The sequence below is a fragment of the Xenopus tropicalis genome, chromosome 1 (genome assembly GCF_000004195.4).
Source record: "Xenopus tropicalis strain Nigerian chromosome 1, UCB_Xtro_10.0, whole genome shotgun sequence".
NCBI lineage: Eukaryota > Metazoa > Chordata > Amphibia > Anura > Pipidae > Xenopus > Xenopus tropicalis.
The window spans coordinates 111,087,521-111,111,095 of record NC_030677.2 but is presented as its reverse complement, the minus strand read 5'-3'; the positions used below and the strand labels follow the sequence as shown (position 1 = coordinate 111,111,095).

Sequence of the window (23,575 nt, the reverse complement as noted above, 5' to 3'; positions counted from 1 at the left end):
TAACTTCCCCTGTTTTGATGTGCATCAGTCCCAAGCAAAGCTAGGAACACTCTGGGATAAATGGCTTAAGCGCTTTGAAATATTTTTCCAAGCAATGAGCATTACTGACAATGCTACACCCGCGTACCTGGTTATCACACAAGGTAAGCGATTAAAGTCACTTGGGGGTGCCTAACATTGTGGCACCCCCAAGTGACTTAGCCTTTCCTTCTCCTTTAAAAAAACACCCAGTTTTGCAATTTTTTCGGCGAAATGAAATGGGACAGATTTTTGCATCACTACTCACCAGGCCTTGTCTCTGGTTCAGGTGCAGCTGACCTATCACATAGGGTCCATCATGTCAGTACTGGTGCACACTTTAGAATAACACCGATGCACATGAAAACAGGAGAAACCTGGTGCTCTTGTGTTGCGCTGACAAGAGCATCAATATCACAATTAGCCCTCCTTTGTTTTCACAATGTATTCCTTTATAAATTATTTAAGGTTAGTCTTTCTCTCCTTGTCAAACTGTTCTTATTTTTTTCTCTTTTATGATATGTCATAATGCTATTCCTTCTCCACTTTATCTATAAGAAAAGAACTTTGACATTTATCTAAACTTATTAACAGCGAAATACTGAACTTCTACCCTTTTAACATCCTTATAGTTTTGTCACTAGGAATAATTAAGTTGTACAGAAGTGAAAGTACATGTATTTTAATCTTAAAGGAGAAGGAAAGGCTAAGTCACTTGGTGGTGCCAAAATGTTAGGCACCCCTAAGTGACTTTAATCGCTTACCTTTTACCCCGGGCTGGTGCCCCTGTTAGGAGAAAACAGCACCAGCCTGGGGTACCTGGAGCGAGCGCTTCCTTCTTCTGTGTTTGCTCTGCCAGCAAAATCCCTGGGCCGGCGCATGTGCAGTAGAGTGAAAAGCCAACTTTGTTGTTTAAGTTTGGTTTTTCACTCAACTGCGCACGCGCAAGTGTGAATAAGTAAGAGGAAGTGCTCGCTGCAGGTACCCCAGGCTGGTGCTGTTTTCTCCAAACAGGGGCACCAGCCCGGGGTACAAGGTAAGCGATTAAAGTCATTTGGGGGTGCCTAACATTTTGGCACCCCCAAGTGACTTAGCTTTTCCTTCATCTTTAAGGCTTCCTTCATTATTATGCATTTATATCTACACCTTGTACATTTTTTTTTATATATTTCTCAACATTTATCTTTCTTTAGTAATAACTTCCTTACAGGTACATTTTTATTATCTAAAAGTTTATAAGTTTACTATCTATAAGTTTATGGGGTTGTTTACTTTTGAGTTAACTTTTATTATGATGTAAAATAATATTCTGAGACAATTTGCAACTGGTCTTTTGTTCAGCTTTCCAACTTTCCCAGTTTAAAATTTCAGCAACTATCTGGTTACTATGGTTTAAATTACGTTAGCCATGAGAGATTGAAATTGTTATAGGAGAAAGAATAAAATTGTAGCCTTACAGAGCAATAGTCTTTTGGCTGCTGGGGTCACCCTTTAATACCCATAACTGTGTCAAATTAATTGAAGTTCCTAGAGGGACAAAAATAAAGTCCCAAATTACTTCATCTTAACTTCCATGATTATGACTGCAAGAACTTAACTGCTCAGATATTTAGAGTGTTTATAATAGTAAGTTTTGTTTAATATTGTTTCATTTAATATTAACCTGATGGATAACCCATCTCTTATTCATATATTCTTAGTCATATATGCTACATTTGTCATGCAGCTTTTTTGTCGACCACGCCCAATTTTGACGTGTCCGCAACTTTTTTGGACGCAATAATTTTTCCACTGTGAATTTTCAAAGAAGTTTTGAGAAACTATTTGCCAATGGCGAAATGCAGGAATTCGCTGCAAATCCATGCCTGGAGAAAAAATTCACTCATCACTAGTGATATCATTTTCAGGGATATATATTCCAAATTCTGCTAATTCCCTCCAAGTCTTCACCCCCCTTAATTTACATTTTCAAAAAATCTTGTGTCTTGTGTCTCCTCCTTCTCTTTAAATACACTTTCAAGGTTTTTATTCATTTCAGAGAGAGTTTGGTCTATTGGAGGCATTTACTAAACTGCGACTTTTTCAGGTCTGGCTTTTTGTCGACGACAAAAGTTATGTAACAAAACTGTGACAATTCTGAAACCTGAAAATACTCCTGCTAATCATGTAGAAGTCTATGACAGATGTCCATTTGAAAATTGTAAGAGCTTTCTTTGCTTCATGGTTTTAGAGATTTCCCGTTTTTTTGGCACTGGCTTTTGTGCGACAATACAAAAAAGTCACATTTATTGAGTGACTTTTTAGTTCATGCTTTTTCAGTTCAAATCTTTTGATAAATGACTGCCATTTGTGGAAATTGATTTTTTTAATGTTAATGTGGAGTGACAGAACAAAAACAATCACACCCACCACATAATCATTAGGCAGGACCCTGGGGGGAGCTGGAGGATTTTGGGTGGATGCTGGGGGGAGCTGAAGGATGTTGGGGAGGACACTGGGGGGAGCTGGAGGATGTTGGGTGGATGCTGGAGTGAGCTGGAGGATGTTGGGTGGATGATGTGGGGAGCTGGAGGATATTGGGTGGATGCTGGGGGTTCTAGAGGATGTTGGGAGGATGCTGGGGGGAGCTGGAGAATGTTGGGAGGGTGCTGGGGGGAGCTGGAGGATGTTGGGAGGATGCTGGGGGGAGCTGGAGGATGCTGGGGGGAACTGTAGGATGTTGGTGAGGATGTTGCAGTGGGGAGTGGCCCATAGTATGGGGATACTGGAGGAGGACCAGCAATGTCTTAGGGGGTCCCTGCTCTGGCACCAATGCAAAACATAACACCTGGCTACCAATGTTTTAGGGGGGCCCTGACAACCAATGTTTTAGGGGGGCCCTGACGACCAATGTTTTAGGGGGCCCTGGCTAGCTATGTCTGTCATGAGTCATGATATACAGGTGCCACAGTGCATAATGAAATCCTTAGGTCCACAATATGTCATAAAATGATTGGGGCTACTTGGTCTGTCTTCTGGTGCGCTTTTGTGTATTTTATACTTTTCATGTATGGTTTTGTAAAATGGGCCTGTTGGGGGGCGTGGCCATAAAATGGGCGCGGCCTAAAATATATTTTTGTCCCTCTTTCTACTTTTCAAATGTTGGGAGGAATGCACTAGAGGGTGGCCTCATGGGATTTGGACACCTAAAGGTGGTCCTAGATGTTTTTGTGCTAAAAGGGAGTTTCCCCTGCATTTCTCACCAGCAACCACTAGATGGGGTGCTGGGATATAAAAGGGCATGCAGCTATGTTCTGTTGGGTTTTGCAGCCGGGGACCTCCCTCTGTGCAGAGGCCTGTGTTCTAGTTAGTAGCTTCAGTAATAGGTCACTCTAGGAGCGACATGTAGGTCATTAAGCTAGAAAGGGCAGACATTGCCCGTCCAGGAGTGATAGTGGGGTTAAGACCCCAGCAGTTCATCGGCTGGAGATCAGGGCCCACAGTGTCTAGGTAGGTGGATTCAGTCAGCGCTAGATGGGAGATTCGATTCCTAATCTGAGGGTGCTCAGACAAGAATACCGGGGTGAGTCTTTGTGGTGGATCCGCCTAGCGTGAGTACCGGGGACTGCCCTTACAGAGGGTCTTTTGACGAGAGTACCGAGGGGAGCACCTAGATAAGATCACTCGGCGTGAGTACCGTGGGTAACCCAACAGGAGAGAGGTTCTCTAAGAGGGAAGTAAAGGAGATGGTGCCCTGATATATGTGTTTCACTCCTGGAGAGGTCTTCCCTCAATAAAGCGATTCACTATACCTGCAAGTGTGCTGTCTCTATCAAAGGATCACCTAAAAGTCGGTAAGCAACTACCCCATGGGAGGGGCAAGGTGCCGGGAGTTGTGTGGAGTCCCAGGACAGCAGAACAGTCTAGTATTAAGTTCCCAGGGAGGGGGATTGTAGTTCCACTACACCTACCCTAGGTGGAGGCACGCCAAACAGCACTTAAATACCTGTTCCCCCATAGTAAGCGGGGGCTCAGGACTCCTGTTAGCGCCAGAGTAATTCCCAGTAGCAGCACAACCAACTAAAGTGGGCTACAAGTGTAATACGTAAAACATAAAATTATACACCCTGAGTGTATGTGTAACACACAAGAAACTTCCAAAGTGCTTGGTGCAACTTAAATTCCAACACCTGAACTGTTTATATGCCAACTGGTTCAATCAACAAGTGGTCCAATTATTAAGGGTGAACGAACTCCTCCTCTCCAACAAGAAAGAGAAAATACATATAGTACAATACCGTTTATTAGAAAAAGTAAAATCCTGTACAATACAGGCTACTCACAATCATGTGTTATAAAATGGAGCATATCAAAATCAAGCTTAGACAGCAATCATGATCCTCTATAGCTCACGATATGATAATAGCTAAGAAAAGTGGTTTGGGGTATACATCACTAAACTAATTAATATAATTTATATTGATGTGTTTTACTGTTGCCTTACTTCGCACAGGCTTCTAAATTTATATTTAAAGATAGTCTATGTATAGTAATAGGAAGTTTTTATATTATTGTATTGACATAAGTAAGATGTACAATGGCTATGGATCTATGTCTAATATTTAATCTACTGTCCATGTGCTTTTACAGGACCCTGTTCTGTACTAGTTCCTACCTCCCTAAATGAAGAGATTTGACTAACCAGGATCACTTGTAGGATCCCTGTAGTTACTTCCTCAGCCCTATGATTATGGCTATAAAATATTTTATCCATCAGTCTCAATGAGCAATTAGCCAAAGAGTTTAGAGTCAAAGGTTATGGAATTTAAGAGTGACAAGAGAGACAAAAGGGGCAGTATCGGACTGGAGTGTCTGGAGCTAATCTCAGGGGCCCTCCACCCCAGTCATGAACCTTCATCCCAAGGGGGACCCTGCAATACTGAACTTACTTGATTATCAGGGGGCCCCTGTTGTCAGTGAGCTGCAGACTTGGGAACGGAGGATGTTCTTGGATGAATGGATGGGTAAAGCTTGATTTTCCCCTCCAGCACATACAATCCCCATGAAGCTTTACCAGAATTTGCAGTACGCAAGCTCCTGTCTTCACTTCTGAAGTCTGCAGCTCACTGACGGGCAGTGAGGCCAAGATAATCAAATAAGTGCAAAATGCACAAAGCCCTGGGAGCGGGACTGGTTCAGTGGGGTCCACAAAAGCGAGGGCCCACCAAATTTTTCCTGGACTCCCAGTGGCCTAGTCCAACACTGCAAAGGGAATTTTAAAAAACTACTAAAGTTTATATAGTTTATAGTTAGTCCACATATAATAGATCTGCAAGATCTGAATACAAGGGACACATCCCTTTGCAAAACCCAAACCCTCTAACTCAGCGCTGTCCAACTTCTGTGGTACTGAGGGGCAGAATTTTTCTGGCCTACATGGTGGAGGGCCAGTTTTAACCACTCCCCCTTTTTAAACCACACCCATGTTATCACAATAGCTTTTAAGACCATACACTCATTAATGGTGGTAGTGCAGCAAAAACCCAAATGGTTGGTGCTCACTGTAGGGATATCACCTTCATATGTGATATCATTCATATGTGAAAGAATAATATTATGTCATATTAAGACACACCCATAAATCCATCCAGGCAGTATGTTGCGTGTCCTACACTGTCTGTATGTACCATACTATACCTGACCTATGCTGCCAGTGTGTGCCATACTCTGCCTGCCCTATGCTGCCTGTGTGTACCATACACAGAGGCAGCATAGGGCAGGCAGTACATACAGTGACACAATGCTTGGCACTTGGGCCCGGATTTGTGGCAACGCCACAAAGGCCCAGGCCTAGGACGGCATAAATTTAGGGTCAGCATGCCGCCCAAGCAAATTTTGCTTACATACGGAGCAATGGGGGAGGGACCTCTCTACACTGCTCCGTATGTGAGTATAAATGACAGTGCAAATGCGCTTTGAGGGGAGTTGGATTCGCGAAAGCGCATGCACGCTCACGGGTGAGTCGCGAATGGAGTGGCATTGGGGCACCGCAATGACCATTGTGTCACACTTAAGGGCAGTGAGGTATTCCATTCTACGTATATATCGTACTCTATCTAAGAATTCCATCTCTGTGGGAGGTACTCCAGGCTTTTGCTATTTCATTTTTATAGAGGCAACCCGAACCATGATAGTTGGTAAGTCTGCCATTTTTGGAGATCTGACACTAACGACTCAAATAATTTGGTATAATTAGCCTGATATATAGACTTATAGGTCGTAGTGATATTAACTCCTAGATACTTAGTACTTAGATACTTAAAAGCCTGAGCTCTCCATTGATAAGAGAAATTCAGTTTTAATAGTTTTATCTGGTTTGGGGGTATGTTAATAGGGAGAGCTTGAATTATTTATTTTATATCCCGAAACATCACCATAAGTGGAGTCATCAGTACATTATCAGCGTCTAACGCGATCTTATATTTTTTTCATAGCATGAGTAATCCCATGTATATTAGGGTTGGTTCTAATCTCTTGTGCCAGGGGTTCAAAGCTGATGGCAAAGAGGAGGGGTGATAATGGGCAACCCTGTCTTGTGCCATTTCGTATATTGATATATGGAGACAGGTTATTATCTATTTTGACCCGTGTTTGGGGAGTGGAATATTGAGAGGTGAGAGCCGTAACCATTTATTCCAAAAGGCCTCCAGTGCCCTAAACATAAAGTCCCACCAAAGGCAGTCAAACACCTTTTCTGCATCTATCCCCAATAAAAGCAGGGGTGTAGGATTTCTGTTAGCTATGTCTACTAGGTTGATCACCCACCTAGTATTGTCGCCTGCCCTACAACCAGGAATAAACCCCACTTGATACTGATTGATAATTTTGGGAAGGATGGGATTCATTCTCAAAGCTAATATCTTTGTAAATATTATGTAATCTGAATTGAGTAATGATATAGGCTTGTAGTTAGTGCAAAGCACATGATCTTTTCCCTCTTTTGGTATCAGTGAGATATGTGATTCAAGGCTGGTATTTCTTGGCCCTCTAAAAAGCCATTATACAGTTTAAGTAGATGGGGTATAAGCATGTCTTTGTATGTTTTATAATAAGAGTAAGGAAGTCCATCTGCTCCCTGGGCCTTTTGTGAGGGAAGCTCTTTCAATACATATGGTTATCATATATACTCACAAAACAGATGTAACATGCAGTATTATACTCTGAGGACAACAAGAGAGAGGATGCCACCGGTTTATCCCACCACTCTAGGAGACTGGGCAGGGTAAAGCACCTGGTCAGCTTGGCACCCCTATGGAAGCAGTCTGGATGAATACCTCAGTCCTCAGGTTGAATACCTCTAGCTTTAAGAGTCCTACAGCTGGCTGTGGATCAGGGTTAAAGGATGCTGCTCCTTCCTTCGCCGTATCGCCTTATATCAAATGACCGGAAGCCAAGTTTTAGCAGGTATTTTCTAATAAAGCATTCAAAATACTAAGTGGTTTGCAGGATAGGGCAATTATTGGTGCAGGGTAGAATAGATTTTTTACTTTTTTTAAATTTTTAGTGTTTCTTTTCCTTTAAGGTACTAGCCTGTATCCTGTGTCTTAACCGTGGCCCTACGCTGAGGCAACAGTACCTGTATGGAAGGGTACTTCCAGCTACTTCCCTGGTTGGAGCCAAAATATGTTCTTGGTTACTTCTCCTAACTTCCTCACTTTCCTAGAAAGTGCTCAAGAGAGTATAACTATATAACTGGTCCTCATTCACTGGGTACCTGTCCCCGGCTTCACTAGAGTGTAGATGGAAACTCTAGGGTAGAGATGGCTTTACTTGGACCCTGTTGATCCCAGGCTCAGTGGACCTTCACCTGAAACACAGAGGCAGCCAAAGAGGAAGACCCTCCCCTTTGCTAAACCCTATATTGGAGTGCAAAGGGTGGATTCAACCTGTAAACCAATAAGGCTTAAGTGAAAAGAATAAACTAGATACATGGGTCTTTGCCCAGTAACAGCATAAACTAAGGAGTTGTAGGGTTTAAAGCCATAGGGGTCCCTACAATAACTTTATTTTCTAGCAAACATAGTATGTGCTCTGTTAAAAGTAAACTGTTAGTTCCATATCAAGGTTCTATCAGCTTGTTTTATTTTTAGATCTTTAAGCTAGTCCTTAATTGTAATACCCTCTTCAGTGTTTGTGGTTGAGGGGCCTTTGCGTGGAGTTGTTCCATTTGTTGTAGGGCTATTTCAGTTTCCTGTGTTTTCTTTTGCATAATTATTTTATGATGTGTGCTTAAAGCTATGCAGTGGCCTCTTATCTCTGCCTTGTGTGCCTCCCATAAAAAACCCTGCAATTGGACCGATTGTTCATTAACTGAGAAGTATTCCTGTAGGTGATCTCGGAGTTGCTCTCTGAGATCTGGAGATTTCAGGAGTGTTTCATTCAGTCTCCATATATAAGATCTGCTGGGTGGGGCCTGTGAATGTACATGAAGTTCAATGGGAGCATGGTCTGACCATGATATTTTGTTTATAGCGGTGGAGTGCTTTGTGGAGCAAAACCTAGATCACATAAAAAAGTGGTCTATCCGTGAGTATGATTGGTGTGGGGAGGAATAGTATGTAAATTGCTTAGTATGCGAGTGTTGTATTCTCCATATGTCTATTAACCCTTTCACTGCCAGCCGTTGTGGTTGAAGCAGAAATTGTATTGCCAGACAGTTTTTGAACATTTTGCACTGTTTCCCTTTAGGGGCCTTTCCTCGGGGGGACTTTTAGTTTACCCAGGAAAACAATATATTGTTTTTTTCAGGACAACCTAAGCTTTCAAAATATGGTAGAATTTGTAACAGTCTGTAACAAGATATAGGCTTCTAAATGTCTAAAAAATGATGTGGCATCCCTGCAACATTCCTGTAACATTTGTGACAGGACAAGTTAATTCTTCCCCTTTACAATGGCTTAATGACTTTAAAGGGCAATATTTACTTAGAAATATATGTTTCAGTTTGGTAAGATTCTTTATAGGCCATTTATTATGATAAACTATCTGCTGGTTAAGTATTCATTCTGGGGGTATAGTTTTAGAGAGTTCATTACCTTGAAATATAATTGCTCTTATAATTAATTTACTGTGTGTTTAGATTTATTTTTTTTGATCACCTATGGACTAAGTCTAAAATACATAGAAAAACACAGCTTTTTAAAATTCCATGTTTTAGCAAATTTTACAGATTTGGCTGGGAAATATCAATAGTGATATGAAGCTAGTAACATACGAACATGCTAAAATCTAAAGAGTACAATACCTTTCAACAAACATCCTGCAGATTTTGTCACTGGAGGATATTACATTGAATCCTGCATATTTAATATAAATGTATTTATAAACTTTGATGTCATGCTCTGACTTGGAACAGTAATTTTATATAAGGTAAATATCAGTGGATCATTTTATTATTTATTTAGTATTTTATTTATGTTTTATTCTGTAACTGACTCCTCAATCTGTCATTATAAAGCACACAAGGGAGAAAATATATGTTTCGATATTTTAATTACAAAAAACAAACCTCCCACAGTCCATTAGGTCATGCACCTGGGATGTAAAAATATGCAAGCCCCGTATACCCTTAATGGGACTGCACTAGGCAAATCCCTAATGGAGAAGGACCTTGGAGTCCTTGTAGATAATAAACTTGGCTGTAGCAAGCAATGCCAGGCAGCAGCTGCAAGGGCAAACAAGGTTTTGAGCTGTATTAAAAGGGGTATAGATTCACGGGAGGAGGGGGTTATTCTTCCCCTTTACAGAGCACTGGTAAGGCCCCATCTAGAATATGCTGTTCAGTTTTGGTCTCCAGTGCTCAAACGGGACATTATTGAGTTAGAGAGGGTCCAGAGAAGGGCAACTAAGCTGGTAAAGGGTATGGAAAGTCTCAGTTATGAAGAAAGACTGGCCAAGTTGGGTCTGTTTACACTGGAGAAGAGGCGCTTAAGAGGTGACATGATAACTATGTATAAATATATAAAGGGATCATATAATAACCTTTCTAATGTTTTATTTACCAGTAGGTCCTTCCAACCGACACGAGGGCACCCACTTCGTTTAGAAGAAGGGAGGTTCCATTTAAACATTCGGAAAGGATTTTTTACAGTGAGAGCTGTGAAGTTCTGGAATTCCCTCCCCGAATCAGTCGTGCTGGCTGATACATTATATAGCTTTAAGAAGGGGCTGGATGGATTCTTAGCAAGTGAGGGAATACAGGGTTATGGGAGATAGCTCTTAGTACTAGTTGATCCAGGGACTGGTCCGATTGCCATCTTGGAGTCAGGAAGGAATTTTTTCCCCTCTGCGGCAAATTAGAGAGGCTTCAGATGGGGTTTTTTGCCTTCCTCTGGATCAACTAGTAGTTAGGCAGGTTATATATAGGCATTATGGTTGAACTTGATGGACGTATGTCTTTTTTCAACCCAACTTACTATGTTACTATGTTATTACAATCATGCCTACATTATAAATAGAAAAATGTGTCAAAGCAAAAAACATTTTAGTTTAAAAGAAGAAGCTAGCAATGAAAGCTGAAACATTTTTAAGGTACACATACAAAAAGGCAAGCAGAAAGGCTGAAATTGAGAATGAGCATGAGTAGGGTGTGTGACCATTCACAAGATAAATTACAACAACCAATACAAATGAGTCTAAAAAGTGTAACAAGTGAAAAACCAATCAGAAACAAAGTGAACAAATGTGCTGATCCTTACAATAAAGAGAAAAAATATATATATATATATTTAACAATTTAAAAGTTACATATTCAAGTATTACAATGAGCCCCTACATAGAGGAAATATATAAGAATCTGACGCATTGCTGTTTCTTCAGTAGGACTGAGGCACTAACATGAAATTATTTCGAATGGGACCAAGGAAAAAAGAGAGAGAGATACCTATCTAAAATATGAGCCAAAGGGAAAAAGAGGAAAGATTATATTGTATACAAAAAGGTACAACAAAAAGTGGGAGCAGAGTTTCCCCCTTGTTTTATATATATATATATATATATATACAGGTATAGGACCCATTATCCAGAATGCTCGGGACCAAGGGTATTCTGGATAAGGGGTCTTTCGTAATTTGGATCTCCATACCTTAAGTCTGCTAAAAATTAAAACATTAATTAAACACAATAGGATTGTTTTGCATCCAATAAGGATTGATTATATCTTAGTTCAGATCAATTACAAGGTACTGTTTTATTATTACAGAGAAAAAGGAAATCAGTTTTAAAATTCTGAATTATTTGATTAAAATGGAGTCTATGGGAGACGGGCTTTCCGTAATTCAGAGCTTTCTGGATAACGGGTTTCCGGATAAGGGGTCCGATACCTGTATATATATATATATATATATATATATATATAATTACCCAAAAAACAAGTAACATCATAATCACTATTGATTATACAGTCTGCAGATAAAAAATCCACTTTTTCTCCAGTTGTAATAATTTGGGTAAGAAATCACCACCTCTGATCCCCTTTTTTATTTTGTCTATACCAACAACTTGCGGCTTTCGGGTATTACCCCCATTGCAGTCATTAAAGTGTTAGCTATACTGGAATCTATGTTATTTTTACCAATATCAGGGATATGTTTTTTTTGTTCTCTTTATTGTAAGGGTCAGCACATTTGTTCACTTGTTACACTTTTTAGACTCATTTGTATTGGTTTTTGTATTTTATCTTGTGATTGGTCACACAGCCTATAAAAACTTTGTAGAAGGGATGTGACCTTTAGCCTATGAGTTAATTTTATTCAGCTGCTGTTGCGATTTTTGATTTTTTGATTTTTCTCAGGTTTTCAGGTTTGAGAAAATCATTTCTACTTTTTTAATATAATCTCTTACTTTTGTAAAGTGAGGCAGCTTACTAGCTTACTTCGCCCCCCCCCCCTTTTTTTTTAATGAGCAGGCGTAAACTAAATACAAAAGTAATCATATATACAGGTATGTAAATAGTAAAAAATGAAGCAAGAAGTTGTGGGACCTTTAATATCAGTGGAAAATAAATTGGTTGATGAGAACAGGTAAAATCAGACATTCTGAACTGTTGTTTTTTTGTCTATTTTCACAACTGAGGGACCAGCAAAAATTTGTACTTGGATAAACTGTAAACTGGACCAGTGTTGTTAGTGGAATATCGCAGGGGACTGTCCTTGGTTGTTTGCTTTTTATTTTGTTTATTAATGAATGACCTCGAAGTGGGTATCGCAAGTATAGTTTCTAATTTTCCTGATGATACTAAATTGTTCAAAATTAAGTTTGATTTCTTTGCATTGTTCACACCTAGAAGCCCCATGTATTGATTACACTTGTAAGCCCCTGCTTTGTTCACACCTCTGATCAGTTTTATTTCTTCACATAAAAGAGAACAAGGAACCCCCTTTAGACAAAAGAACAGAAGCAGTGTAAGTGGTTCTTCACAGTGAGGGCAGTGAAACTGTGGAATGCCCTGCTGGGTGATGTTGTGATGGCAGATGCTATTAAAAGACATGTAAAGTCTATGTCACTGGGGAGCCCCACAGGTGAAATAGTTAATTAAGTGCTGCTATCTGAGTGCCGCACCAGCATCTCCTCACCTAACTTTCCTATTACTTGCTGCTTAGCATTCTGTGCATGTGCAGTAGAGCAAGTCTAGATGGATATGCTCTACTGCACATGTAGAAACAGGAATTTGTACAGGGGATGCCTGTAACGCCGGTAGAAAGGTAAATAAAATGGTGTCTCAGTGCCCAGTTTTTTCCACAGGCTGGTGAGATTCTCTTCCAACAGGAGCACCAGCCTGGGGTTAAAAAACATAGCAATCGATTTCACTGCCTAACATTCTAGCACCCCGCAGTGAAATAGACTTTATATTTTGTTTAACACCATTAAGAGTGGCTTGGCAATATAGCAATATTCGGATCTACAGTTAGATTAGTATAGGTATCAGTATATGCAGTATATATAGGTCTGTTTGTGTGTGATACATGTGCACTGAGGATCATTTGGAGGGACTAAACTTGATGGACCTTGGTCTTTTTTTAAATCCAAATTATCTAAGTAGATTCACATAGTGAATGATCCTCAGTTCTTTTGTCTGTCAGTGGTGTAACACATACATTTCACTTTCACATTGTGGTCCCCTTAGTCAGCTGTGCATAAAGACATTTTCATTAAAGATAATTGTGTCAAGATGCACTCCTTGCAGTTTCATATAGCTGGGCTAGATGCCCCTCAGTCCTTCCTGCCTTCTGTTCCGAAGGAATCAGGCGAAGACGTTGCTCATCGAACACTAGAAATTATGCTAGACAAACTTTTGCCCAATTTGATCCATTTTGCAACAAAATGCACAGCAAGTTTCACTAATTTTGACAGAGTGTCCCCTTTGCAACCACAATTAAATTGAAATTCTGGGGGGGGCATGGTGATTGCGTTCAAAATTGTACTCTGCTCACTGCACTTGATAACGTACAGAAATCTAGCCGGCCGCAGCACAGTCTGGTTCAGAACCTGGTATCAATTTTTCCCTTATTTTTGTTGCATCCACTTCCCAGATGGAATTCAGTCTTCTTGCAAAAGGGACTTATTTTAACGATCCAGCGAGAATTATTAGCTTCCTTTTTGGAGCCTAATACTATAGACAGTCAGTAGCATCAGACATATAGCAGTTATCTCACTTAAAATGCAGGTGTCTTCACATTGATATTTGGGAGGGCTGTAGTTCATTTACTATTCAAAATACTCAGTATCCAGCTCAAATGAATAGAAATGTCATTAAAGATGAGCATTTTGATTGTCCAGGTACTACAGGTTTATGGCAATCGCCATAAAAAAAAGTAGGGTGCAATATGGGCAAGAGACATGGTAATAAAATTTACATAAGCTGGTTTGCTTTTGGACAGTGTATTACTAAGGCCCATTGCACTTGTGATCTCTGCAGACCTTTCAACTGGTCAAAGCCTTGATCATCATCAACATGATTTACCTTTTGAGAATTGTGATTATTATAAATTACCCTCAGCTATATAGCAACCCAAGGAAAACCATGCAAATGTGTTGTGTTTTACTACAGCAATTCAACCCCAGTGGGCAGGGCCAGACAAATAACAGGAAATATATTTGATTAAAAAAAAAGTCCTCTTTATTTGAAGAATCATAACTGTGCTCCTGCACATTAGTTCATTTTATTCCTTGTAAATATAATATTTCCCTTTGTAAAGTGGTGGACGAATGTTTATTCCTTTTACTTTTTCCGTGTAGCCATTTTTGCTTGCTTACAAAAAGAATCTGTAGGGCTATGCAGTCTCTTCAATTATTATACCCATTTGCTAGAAAATACATGAGAAAAACCACAGCTATACAATATACTGTACAAGAACCGGGTAGAAATGTATTTCCTTTGAGGCATTTCAAAATGTGAGATTTTACTGCCTTCACAATCAACATATTTGAAATCTGGCGCTGATGACTCACAGACCTCATGTTATCAGTTACCTTGTGTAGAGGGGTAGAGGTTGTTATACTATATATTTTCAATATTTATTTATATATTTTCAAGTATATATATATGCCATGTGCACCTGTTCTGGGCAAGTGTGCTGGATAATGGATCCTATACCTGTAACAGATAAAAGAGACATGCCACTGAGAAGCCTTAAGACTCAAACAGAAGGTGGGATATGTGTAATAAATGTTGATGTAAAACAATAGTCACAATGCAGATCTATACTGCAACGTTTCAGTGTTTTAATGACACATGTTTGGAGTGGAGCTTTTTTTTTTTTTTTCTTCAAGTGGTAAATCCCACAAGTTTTTATACATAAAACCACACCTCCCCAATTTCTGTGATTGTGGTCACTGCTAGGAGGGTTTTTTGTAGCCTGCATACAGTGCATATATACCAAAAGTGATTGTCGATAAAAAAGTCACATATATGTCCTTAGTAGTCTGTTAAGTTATAGGTCCAACAGATAACAAAAACACCTGACCTTGGCACTTATAAAGACTGTGAACATACAACAGTATAATATCACAAATCCTATCATAAAATTCAATCTTTGTCTTTGGTCTTTTGTAAAACATAAGCTAATCTCACATACTTCACGCAGCCACTTCCAACCCTTTATTGGAAACCCAAACTTTGTCCTGGGGCTAAATTACATATCCTCCAAATGGTGGCCCGAAAATGGCTTCCTATCTCTATACAACGTACTGACTCCTCAAAGGTTAATGTCATTATCTCTTATACCAAAATATACCGCTATAGCCAAATTAAGCACTTTTATAATTCCCAATCTCCACATCAAGCTACTCAGGCAGGCTCAGCATATGAGCTTTGCTGCCATAATCCCTCTCATGATAATTTACTCTCAACTTATAGATGCTCCTCACCTTTCCCACCCTTTCATGAAAGTGAGGGAAAAAGATCTGGGTTTCCCCTTAGCACTGGATAAATGGGAGAAAATTTGGCTATCTATCCGTAAACTCTCTCCCAATGTAGGGGTTAAAGGAAATGCTTACAAAGTAATAGCCCCAAACGTAAACATGCCATTGATCCTAGCTGCCCCCCCCCCCACATGCTTTAGAGCGTGCATTGACACAGGGAATTATCTACATACATGGTGGCATTTCCCCATTGTTTTGTCTCTCTGGTCTAAAGTGTCCTACTTTATCTCTCCACTTCTGCCCATACCCATCAACCTTACTATAGAAATCGCATTATTACTGGCCTCTTACCTTAATCTTCCCCCTGAACAAAGCATACTGACTGCACAAATTTTGTCTGCTACGCAATGGGCTATAGCTCTACACTGGCTATCCCCCTCTCTCTCCATAACAATCGTCAAAGACAGACTTAAATTCATCCACCCTATCCACTACCTATTAGCTATCCTAGATGATAAGATGGAGCTTCATAGCAATATTTGGTCACCCTGGATAACCTATCACTCCACCGAGAACAGCTGATTGGTTCATATTCTCCCCTTGGCCAACCTCCTATTTGTAATTACTACCTATATAACTGAGACTGTAAGCCTACAGTACACTGTTCTTTTAGTTCTTACGCTTCCCCCTGGTTCATGTTACTAAAAATTTCTCTTGTAAAAACTGCATAAGTAATGCTCAGTATTTGTATTGTCTCAATACTGAATTTTGATGCAATGTTGGAAAATAGAGTTATTAAAAAAAAAAAAACTGCTTACACTCAAGTATGTATTCAAGCCTTCTGGATTAGTTTACTGTTGTAATAATAACCTAGTCCACATGTACCTTTATTGTACATGACTGAATGGACAGAAGCAGTGGATAAGGTCCAAGATGAGCTTAATTATCGTACTTGGAGCTCAAGTGGGACATGTTGGAGAAACACTATTTAGCCAGGGGTCAAAGTCAGCCATTTTGTGTGCCCTCCTTGCCCCTAAAAACAGAACAGAAGGTGTGATCACCAGTACGCTTTCACTGATCAGTGCTATCCAATAGTAGAAAGGGTACACAGAATAGAATGCTGAAAGCTATAGTTATAGATTTTAACTGCATGCCACTTTCTTAAAAACAGTGTAGTCATTAGTGTAGAATGCACAATTGTAAATTTTGCACTAAAACAGCTGAATTTTTGAGTAAATAAATGTATGGCTCTTAAAAGTTTGATCACAAAAATCCAATAGAGTAGGAAGAAAACTTTGCACTTAACTTGCAGGAGCTCTTCTTCCTACTTTATTGCATTTTGCTGATCAAGCTGTGTTGTAGCACAGAGCAACAAAAAAGGAAGTAAGCTACTTCTAATTGCCTTATTACTTATACGGATCACCAAGCTTTTATTTTTGGGCTCTTGAAAGTTAGCAGAGACAGCTATTTGTGCTGCTTATGATTTGTCATAATGGGCAGAAGCATCCCTACCTGTCCCACATGAGAATAAAAAAGTGCAACTTCACATTTTTCACATTTTCAGTTAAGTACAGCAGCACAATATTTCTTCCAGTTGACCACCATGTGTATTTTTGTGTAGACGAATAAGCGAGCAAGTGATGTGTAAACTGGGCCCACCATCGGGGGAATACGAAGTTGTCTGTCAGGACCATAGGGGTAAGCTGTTAACTAGAAGTTGCTGTGCATAGGTTAAATGGTAACATTAAACTTACTGTTTGAAAAAGGAGACAGTTTGGAAAAAAGTAAATGATCAGTTTCTCAAGGTCACAAAGCAAATGAAAGCAAGTTATAGGGTTTATAAACCCAAAACTATTTCACATAATCAAAAAATATACATTTAACAACTTTCCACTTACTTAAACCACTTCCACTTATGGTTAAGTTATTTGTAAATGTATGTCTGTACATTGTATGTTCAGCTTTAATTAACATGTAGTGGAAAGTTCCTTAGGATTATGTTCTCTTCTGCAAAAAGAAATGTGTATATATAATTAGGGATGTAGCGAACATCACCAAAAATGTTTGCGAACCCGTTCGCGGACTTTCGCCAAAACTCGCGAATATTCGCGAACTTTGCGAACCCCATAGACTTCAATGGGAAGGCGAACTTTAAAACCTAGAAAAGCCATTTCTGGCCAGAAAACTGATTTTAAAGTTGTTTAAAGGGTGCCACGACCTGGACAGTGGCATGCAGGAGGGGGATCAAGGGCAAAAATTTCTCTGAAAAATACTTTATAAAAAAAACGCCAAAAAAAACCGCAAAAAAAAAAACGCCAAAAAATAACGCCAAAAAAAACCCGCAAGCTATTCCTATGTATACGCAAAGGCGAAAAACCGAAGCGAAAATACGCAGCGGAAAAAACCGAGGTGAAAAAACGCGGCGCAAAAAAAAAACGCGGCGAACCCAAAATGGCGAACATCGCCAAAAGTTTGCGAATTTGCGGACTTGCGAACACCCGATGTTCGCGCGAATTAGTTCGCCGGCGAACAGTTCGCTACATCTCTATATATAATATGTACTTTTTGTTGTCATTAAATTTCAGTTTGTTTTCCATGTTTATATAAGTGCTAACGAAGACTTTTACACCTATTGTTATGCTACGTGTGAACAGAAATTTTGTTTTTTAAAGGAGAAAAGTTTAAGTGGCACCACCATATACATAAAAAGCAGTATTTTATTTTACTTACATTAATAGCATATACTGTAAGTCCCAGCAGCATCACAAGTGACTGACACTTTTGGGTCCCGCCATAGGCTGGTGTAGGTGAGGTCATGCCAGGTTTAAATACTTTGTAATACTAAAAAACTTTTGTATTGTTTAGTTTGTACACTTACAATAGGCTAATACTGAAAAAGGTGTGCAATGAAGATTGGGTGAGTCAGTGTAAAGCATAAGATTTGAGAACCGAGTTGACCATTTTTTAAATTTTGGGACACTTTGCCCAGAAAATGTTGTAATTTTTCATCTCCACCTCTTCATCCCAGTTGCATCATATTTAAATAAAATGAGTTGATGGTTGGGTGTTAACAGGTCACTGATGGCAAACATACTTAAAACAAGCCATGCCAAGCCAAACAGCAAAATAAACCTAGATACAGGGCCAGTTTGAAGATAATAGTTCTTTTACCAAGCAATGAGAACAAAATTGGGCCACTAGTCTGACACATAAGTACTACCTTCAGTCTCCATACTGTCTTTGCATTAAAGCTGTTGCAAATCATTGCTTAAATCCAGCACTTCAAGCTGAGCCACTGCAAAACTTTATATTAAATGTGTTTATGGTGCCTATAACCATGTATCTATTTCAACATTCTTCCTTTGTGTCTCCTAGATCCATAATACAACCGGAATGCTTAACACTCTTCACAGAAGAAGGATATCAATATTGTTAGCTCACACCCTTAACATACATTTCCACTGATTCAGTTTGCTAGATAACACTGTCTGAAATATAAAATAAAAATGTGAGTATAAGTCTTAAAAAGAGTGATAATAATTTTATGGAATTAACTGCAGTGCACACAATTAAAATGATCAACACATATTCATCCCTTGCAAATGAAAGCCAGGGTGTAGTGGCCTATTTAATTGTCTAAATATAGAGGTGGAAGAATTGTTGTTGTAAATGAACTGGCTAAAAGTGTAAATGTCAGAAACTGGATATTTGTATTTTGGATTTCTATCTAAAAGGCCAGTGTGACATAAAGCTTACTCCTTTTGTTACTCTAGTTTTCCTTGTGTGCTAAAGCCACATGGCTTTAAAAACAGTGTCAGATTGTAGCTCATTCATATATAAGGATGAATGATACATGGAGCTACTTAGTAGAATTGCCTCTGCTAAACACACAGAGACAATTATCAGTAAATAATCAGCATTGTCTATTTTTGTAGCCGTGGCAAGTATCTGCTACTAGTAGTTCCATGTGTCTTCACCCTTAGGGTAAAGACACAGAGCTACTAGTAGCAGAAAATATTCTAAACTGGAAAATTCTTTATTAAGTGCAAAACACTTAAAAACCCAAACTTTAAAAACAATGAAAAGTATGAATTGAAAAATATAAAAAAGGAAAACCAATTACATATGGTCTTAGAATACCTTCTTCTAAATCATGCTAAAAGATATTTGCCATGAAAATGACCTAACAATCGTATGCTCAAACACTGGAGAGAAACCTTGTAGCATTCTAGCACTTATTTTTGTAAAGTCCAATGACATCACACAGCAACAAATTCTTCTAAGGAAGTAAAATAGGAAAAAGGCAGTTCCAAAGTCCCACAGAAGTATATCCACAGTCTGAAGAAAATAATGGCCGAAGAGTAACTGAAGTGGTTGATCCGAAGTGCAGGAATCCTTTCCTCTCTCTCTGAAGACTGACCTCCAAGCTCTCTTTGGGGCTCTTTTTATGTCCCTGTTGGCCCATCCTCCCAGCAAGCCGCTATTGTTTCTATGCAGGGGTGGGGAGACGTATAGGTGCCAGGATAACTGGATTATCTGCCTATTGTTTCCAATCAGGCTGGGGAAGAAGTGTTGGAGCCTTTGGGTATCAGTCCCTAATCTCATCACAGAGAAATTAAATCAATTCCACCATTGTCTATAATAAACCCGTCACAATATTAATGTGAACTAACTGTTTAGGAGGAACAGTAGCACCAAAAAATGAAAATGTTTTTTTTTTTCAAGTAATTAAAATATAATGTACAAACAAACCCATAGATGTCAAGGTGAGAACACATACAGAGCTTATCTATAAGCACCTTAGGTATTAATGTTATAGTAAACATAAAAAAAAAAAAAAAAATTCTCATGGTGGATGCTTTGCATTAGAGTGCAAGAAACATTTTGGGGGGGGAACACTTGATGTTATATAGTATTATATACATTAGAATATAAAACATTCTCATTAACATGTCACCACCATTCATATTCTTTACCTAAACCATTTTTCTCTCTAGGGCAATGACAAAAAAACATTTCTGGAAATGTCTTCTGGGATCAATAGCAGCTGTCATCACCCTCCGATTCGCTTTGCACTTCAATAGCTTCTATGTTCTTAATAATGTTATTGATAAAACAGAAGAGTTATCTTTTTCTAATGCGATAATGTCAAACCAACCTATAATCGAGTTACCCTACTCTGAATGCAAGGAAGACACTTCTGCCAGAAACGTAACCAATTTTAATAAAGAACCGCAGAACATGAAGGATTTTTTGACCTACCGTCATTGCAGGAGTTTTCCACAGCTTCTTGACTCACCCATGAAGTGTGGTGGACCAGCTAACTCAAAAGAAGTCTCTCTCTTGCTGGCCATTAAATCCTCCCCTGCCAACTATGAGCGTCGGGAGGCTGTGAGAAAAACATGGGGAGTGGAGAAAACCTACAATGGATTTCAGGTAAAGAGAATTTTCCTCATTGGAACACCAAAACAAAAAGATGAGGAGAAGCGGATGATGCAATTGCTGACTATTGAGAGTCAACTGTATAATGATGTATTGCAGTGGGATTTTTATGACTCTTTCTATAATTTAACTCTGAAACAGGTTTTGTTCCTGACCTGGTTTGAGGCTAAGTGTCCCGGAGCCAAATTTATTTTTAATGGAGATGATGATGTATTTGTAAACACTGTGAATGTGATAACTTACTTAAACAGCCTAAACAATGACGGAAACAAGCACCACTTATTTGTAGGGGCATTAAACATAGGTATGCCTCCAATTCGACAGCCAAACAGCAAGTATTATGTTTCAGAGGCACTGTTTAAGGGAAACGAATTTGACCCTTACTGCGGAGGTGGAGGTATCCTTATCGCAAGTTTCACAGCCCACTCTATTATTAGGGAATCTCAGTATATCCCTCTCTTTCCCATTGATGATGCCTATCTAGGAATGTGCTTAGCAAGGGCTGGTCTCAAACCCAGCAACCACGAGGGAATAAAAACATTGGGAATCAGATTGCCAAATGTGGATAGCTTTGACCCCTGCTATTACCGGCACATGCTGGTGGTGCACCGCTTTGTGCCGTACGAGATGCTGATTATGTGGAACGCCCTGCAGATTACAGAGCTAAAATGCAGACAAAAGAGCAGAGTTACTGTTGAAAAGACAAACTCATTAAACAAGAAGATTTTGCTTGAATGATACCAAAGAACTTTGTTTCCAAAACTTCCAAAATATGGTGGGGCAACAAAGCATCATTGCTTTTTGGTAGCAGAACAAATCCTGACACTGAACAAAGACTGAACCTATGTGCTATGTTACTATGTTATGTGCATTAATAATAAACAAAATAAAGTTGACTTCTAATGGTTAAAGCATAAAAAAACAAAGAAAGAAGATACTATATGATTATACACAACAGGTTCTCAAAAAAATACATTGAATATTGATGCAAGTGGTAATTGCAGATTTCAAATATTATCAAGTTATTGATAAGCCATGTTGATGATGGACCTAAATTCAATAAAATAATATCCCAGGGCATAATTTACACTCCCAGGTTATAAAACATTGTATTAATCACTTCCTCACCAGATTGTACTTCAACCCAGAACACTGTGTTTGTCGATCATACAAAAGATATGTGTGCAGCTCTCACTGTGTTTGTTGTACCCTCCTGAAATAGATTATGGTGCAATAATTGTGTGTGTGTGTGTATATATATATATATATATATATATATATATATATATATATATACACACACACACACGCATACACACACATACATACATACTATGAATCCTAAAACTTGGCTTGAATAAAGTATATCTGGGTGTGACAAAGGAAAATGTTTTCAGGTCAACATTAAGAACTGTAAAATATGATGGTAAGGGTGGGGACAGGTGTAGAGAGCACAATTGGCACCTATGGTAATCGAAGTCCAGGTTTCAATCTTAGAATTAGAGAAATTCTGCTCTTTAAGTTACCAGAGGTGGCTTTATGAAAGTGAATGTAACTTCTGCCAAAAGTGACACCACTGTGTGTGTACAGGTGCTCTTCTGAAATTGCTGAATGCTCGAAGCGTACACACACAAGCACCCTCTGAATCAATGAATTTTTACTGCGTGCGTGCACATTGAATTCATCAGAAAATCTGGAAAACCCAGGGGAATGATATATGGCGACTCGGGGGTGGGGGGGGGTTCAAAACCAGGTAACCCCCCACCAAAAAAATTAATGTAAACTTCTTCGAGAACTTTTGCAATCGACATTCATGATCTATTGTTATAGCTTATGGGCAGTTTTAGACTGTTAATACAAGGTTTTTGGCTAAACAACGCTCTCTAAGTCAGAGTCAGCAATCCTAGGGTCAACACAATACAGAATGTATTCAGTAAATGTATGGACCATTAAGGTCACTGACACGATGACCTTCAAAGAAAGCTGTTGAGCTAAAAGCCTAATATTAGCTGTTTAAAATTGCTAATACATCAGAAAGTGCTAAAAATAGAGAAAAGGTGCTTATAGAACCCTTTTGAATACATAAATTCACTTTTTTCAGAGACCCCTTTAACAATGTACACTGAGCCTAAAATTGCTGGTGGGGTTATGGAACAGTGATAAGTATGTAAGTAAAAAGGAACATGCATCCAAGCATAACCTTTCATTTTCTACTCCTCATAGAATGGGTTAAGAGGCAAAACAGATTACGGTCATTGTAAGACATGGCACATTTTTTAGCCACCATAGTTCAACTCTCTGAAAAACTTTTGATTAGATCCCATTGACTCAAATGGAAACATGCCGGTGGGAGCAATTTTCAGCATGAAACCCTCAAAGCATTGTTTAGGCAAAAGAAAAAAAATAAAAATAGGAAGCAAAGGGGAGGCACTATTCAGCCAGCCGACAAGCAATGGTTTATAAAGAGGAACCCCTGTATTTTCATAAATGTTGTGAATGTGTCAAGATTTGTAGCTACATCAGACATTTTGTACCCAGTCTTAACCTAGTTTTTATAGAAGTTGAGTATTCAGTAAAAGTGTTATTTTCTTCTCTTATGGAATATGCTATAAAATATAACAGCTCAATAGAATGCTTAGTATTTCAATACATTTTCAGCGTAAGGGTAAGAAAAATGGAAGGATTTTTCTTACCCTAATCTTGTTGTACTGACACT

At 39.0% G+C, this 23,575-nt stretch overlaps 1 protein-coding gene across 2 annotated transcripts in view; it reads left to right on the top strand.

The window, feature by feature from the left end:
* Window positions 1-21,816, top strand: part of b3gnt3.1 (UDP-GlcNAc:betaGal beta-1,3-N-acetylglucosaminyltransferase 3, gene 1) — a 55,367-nt gene extending 33,551 nt beyond the window's left edge. The window contains exons 4-6 of one of the 2 annotated variants that reach the window (XM_012953761.3): window positions 17,039-17,115; window positions 18,793-18,925; window positions 20,415-21,816. In XM_012953761.3, the coding sequence (XP_012809215.1) occupies window positions 18,924-18,925; window positions 20,415-21,597 (1,185 nt within the window). In that variant the 5' untranslated portion in view covers window positions 17,039-17,115; window positions 18,793-18,923 and the 3' untranslated portion in view covers window positions 21,598-21,816. The remainder of the gene's footprint in view (window positions 1-17,038; window positions 17,116-18,792; window positions 18,926-20,414) is intronic. The other variant, XM_004919337.4, reaches the window with a different exon arrangement.
* The last annotated feature ends 1,759 nt before the right edge of the window (window positions 21,817-23,575 follow it).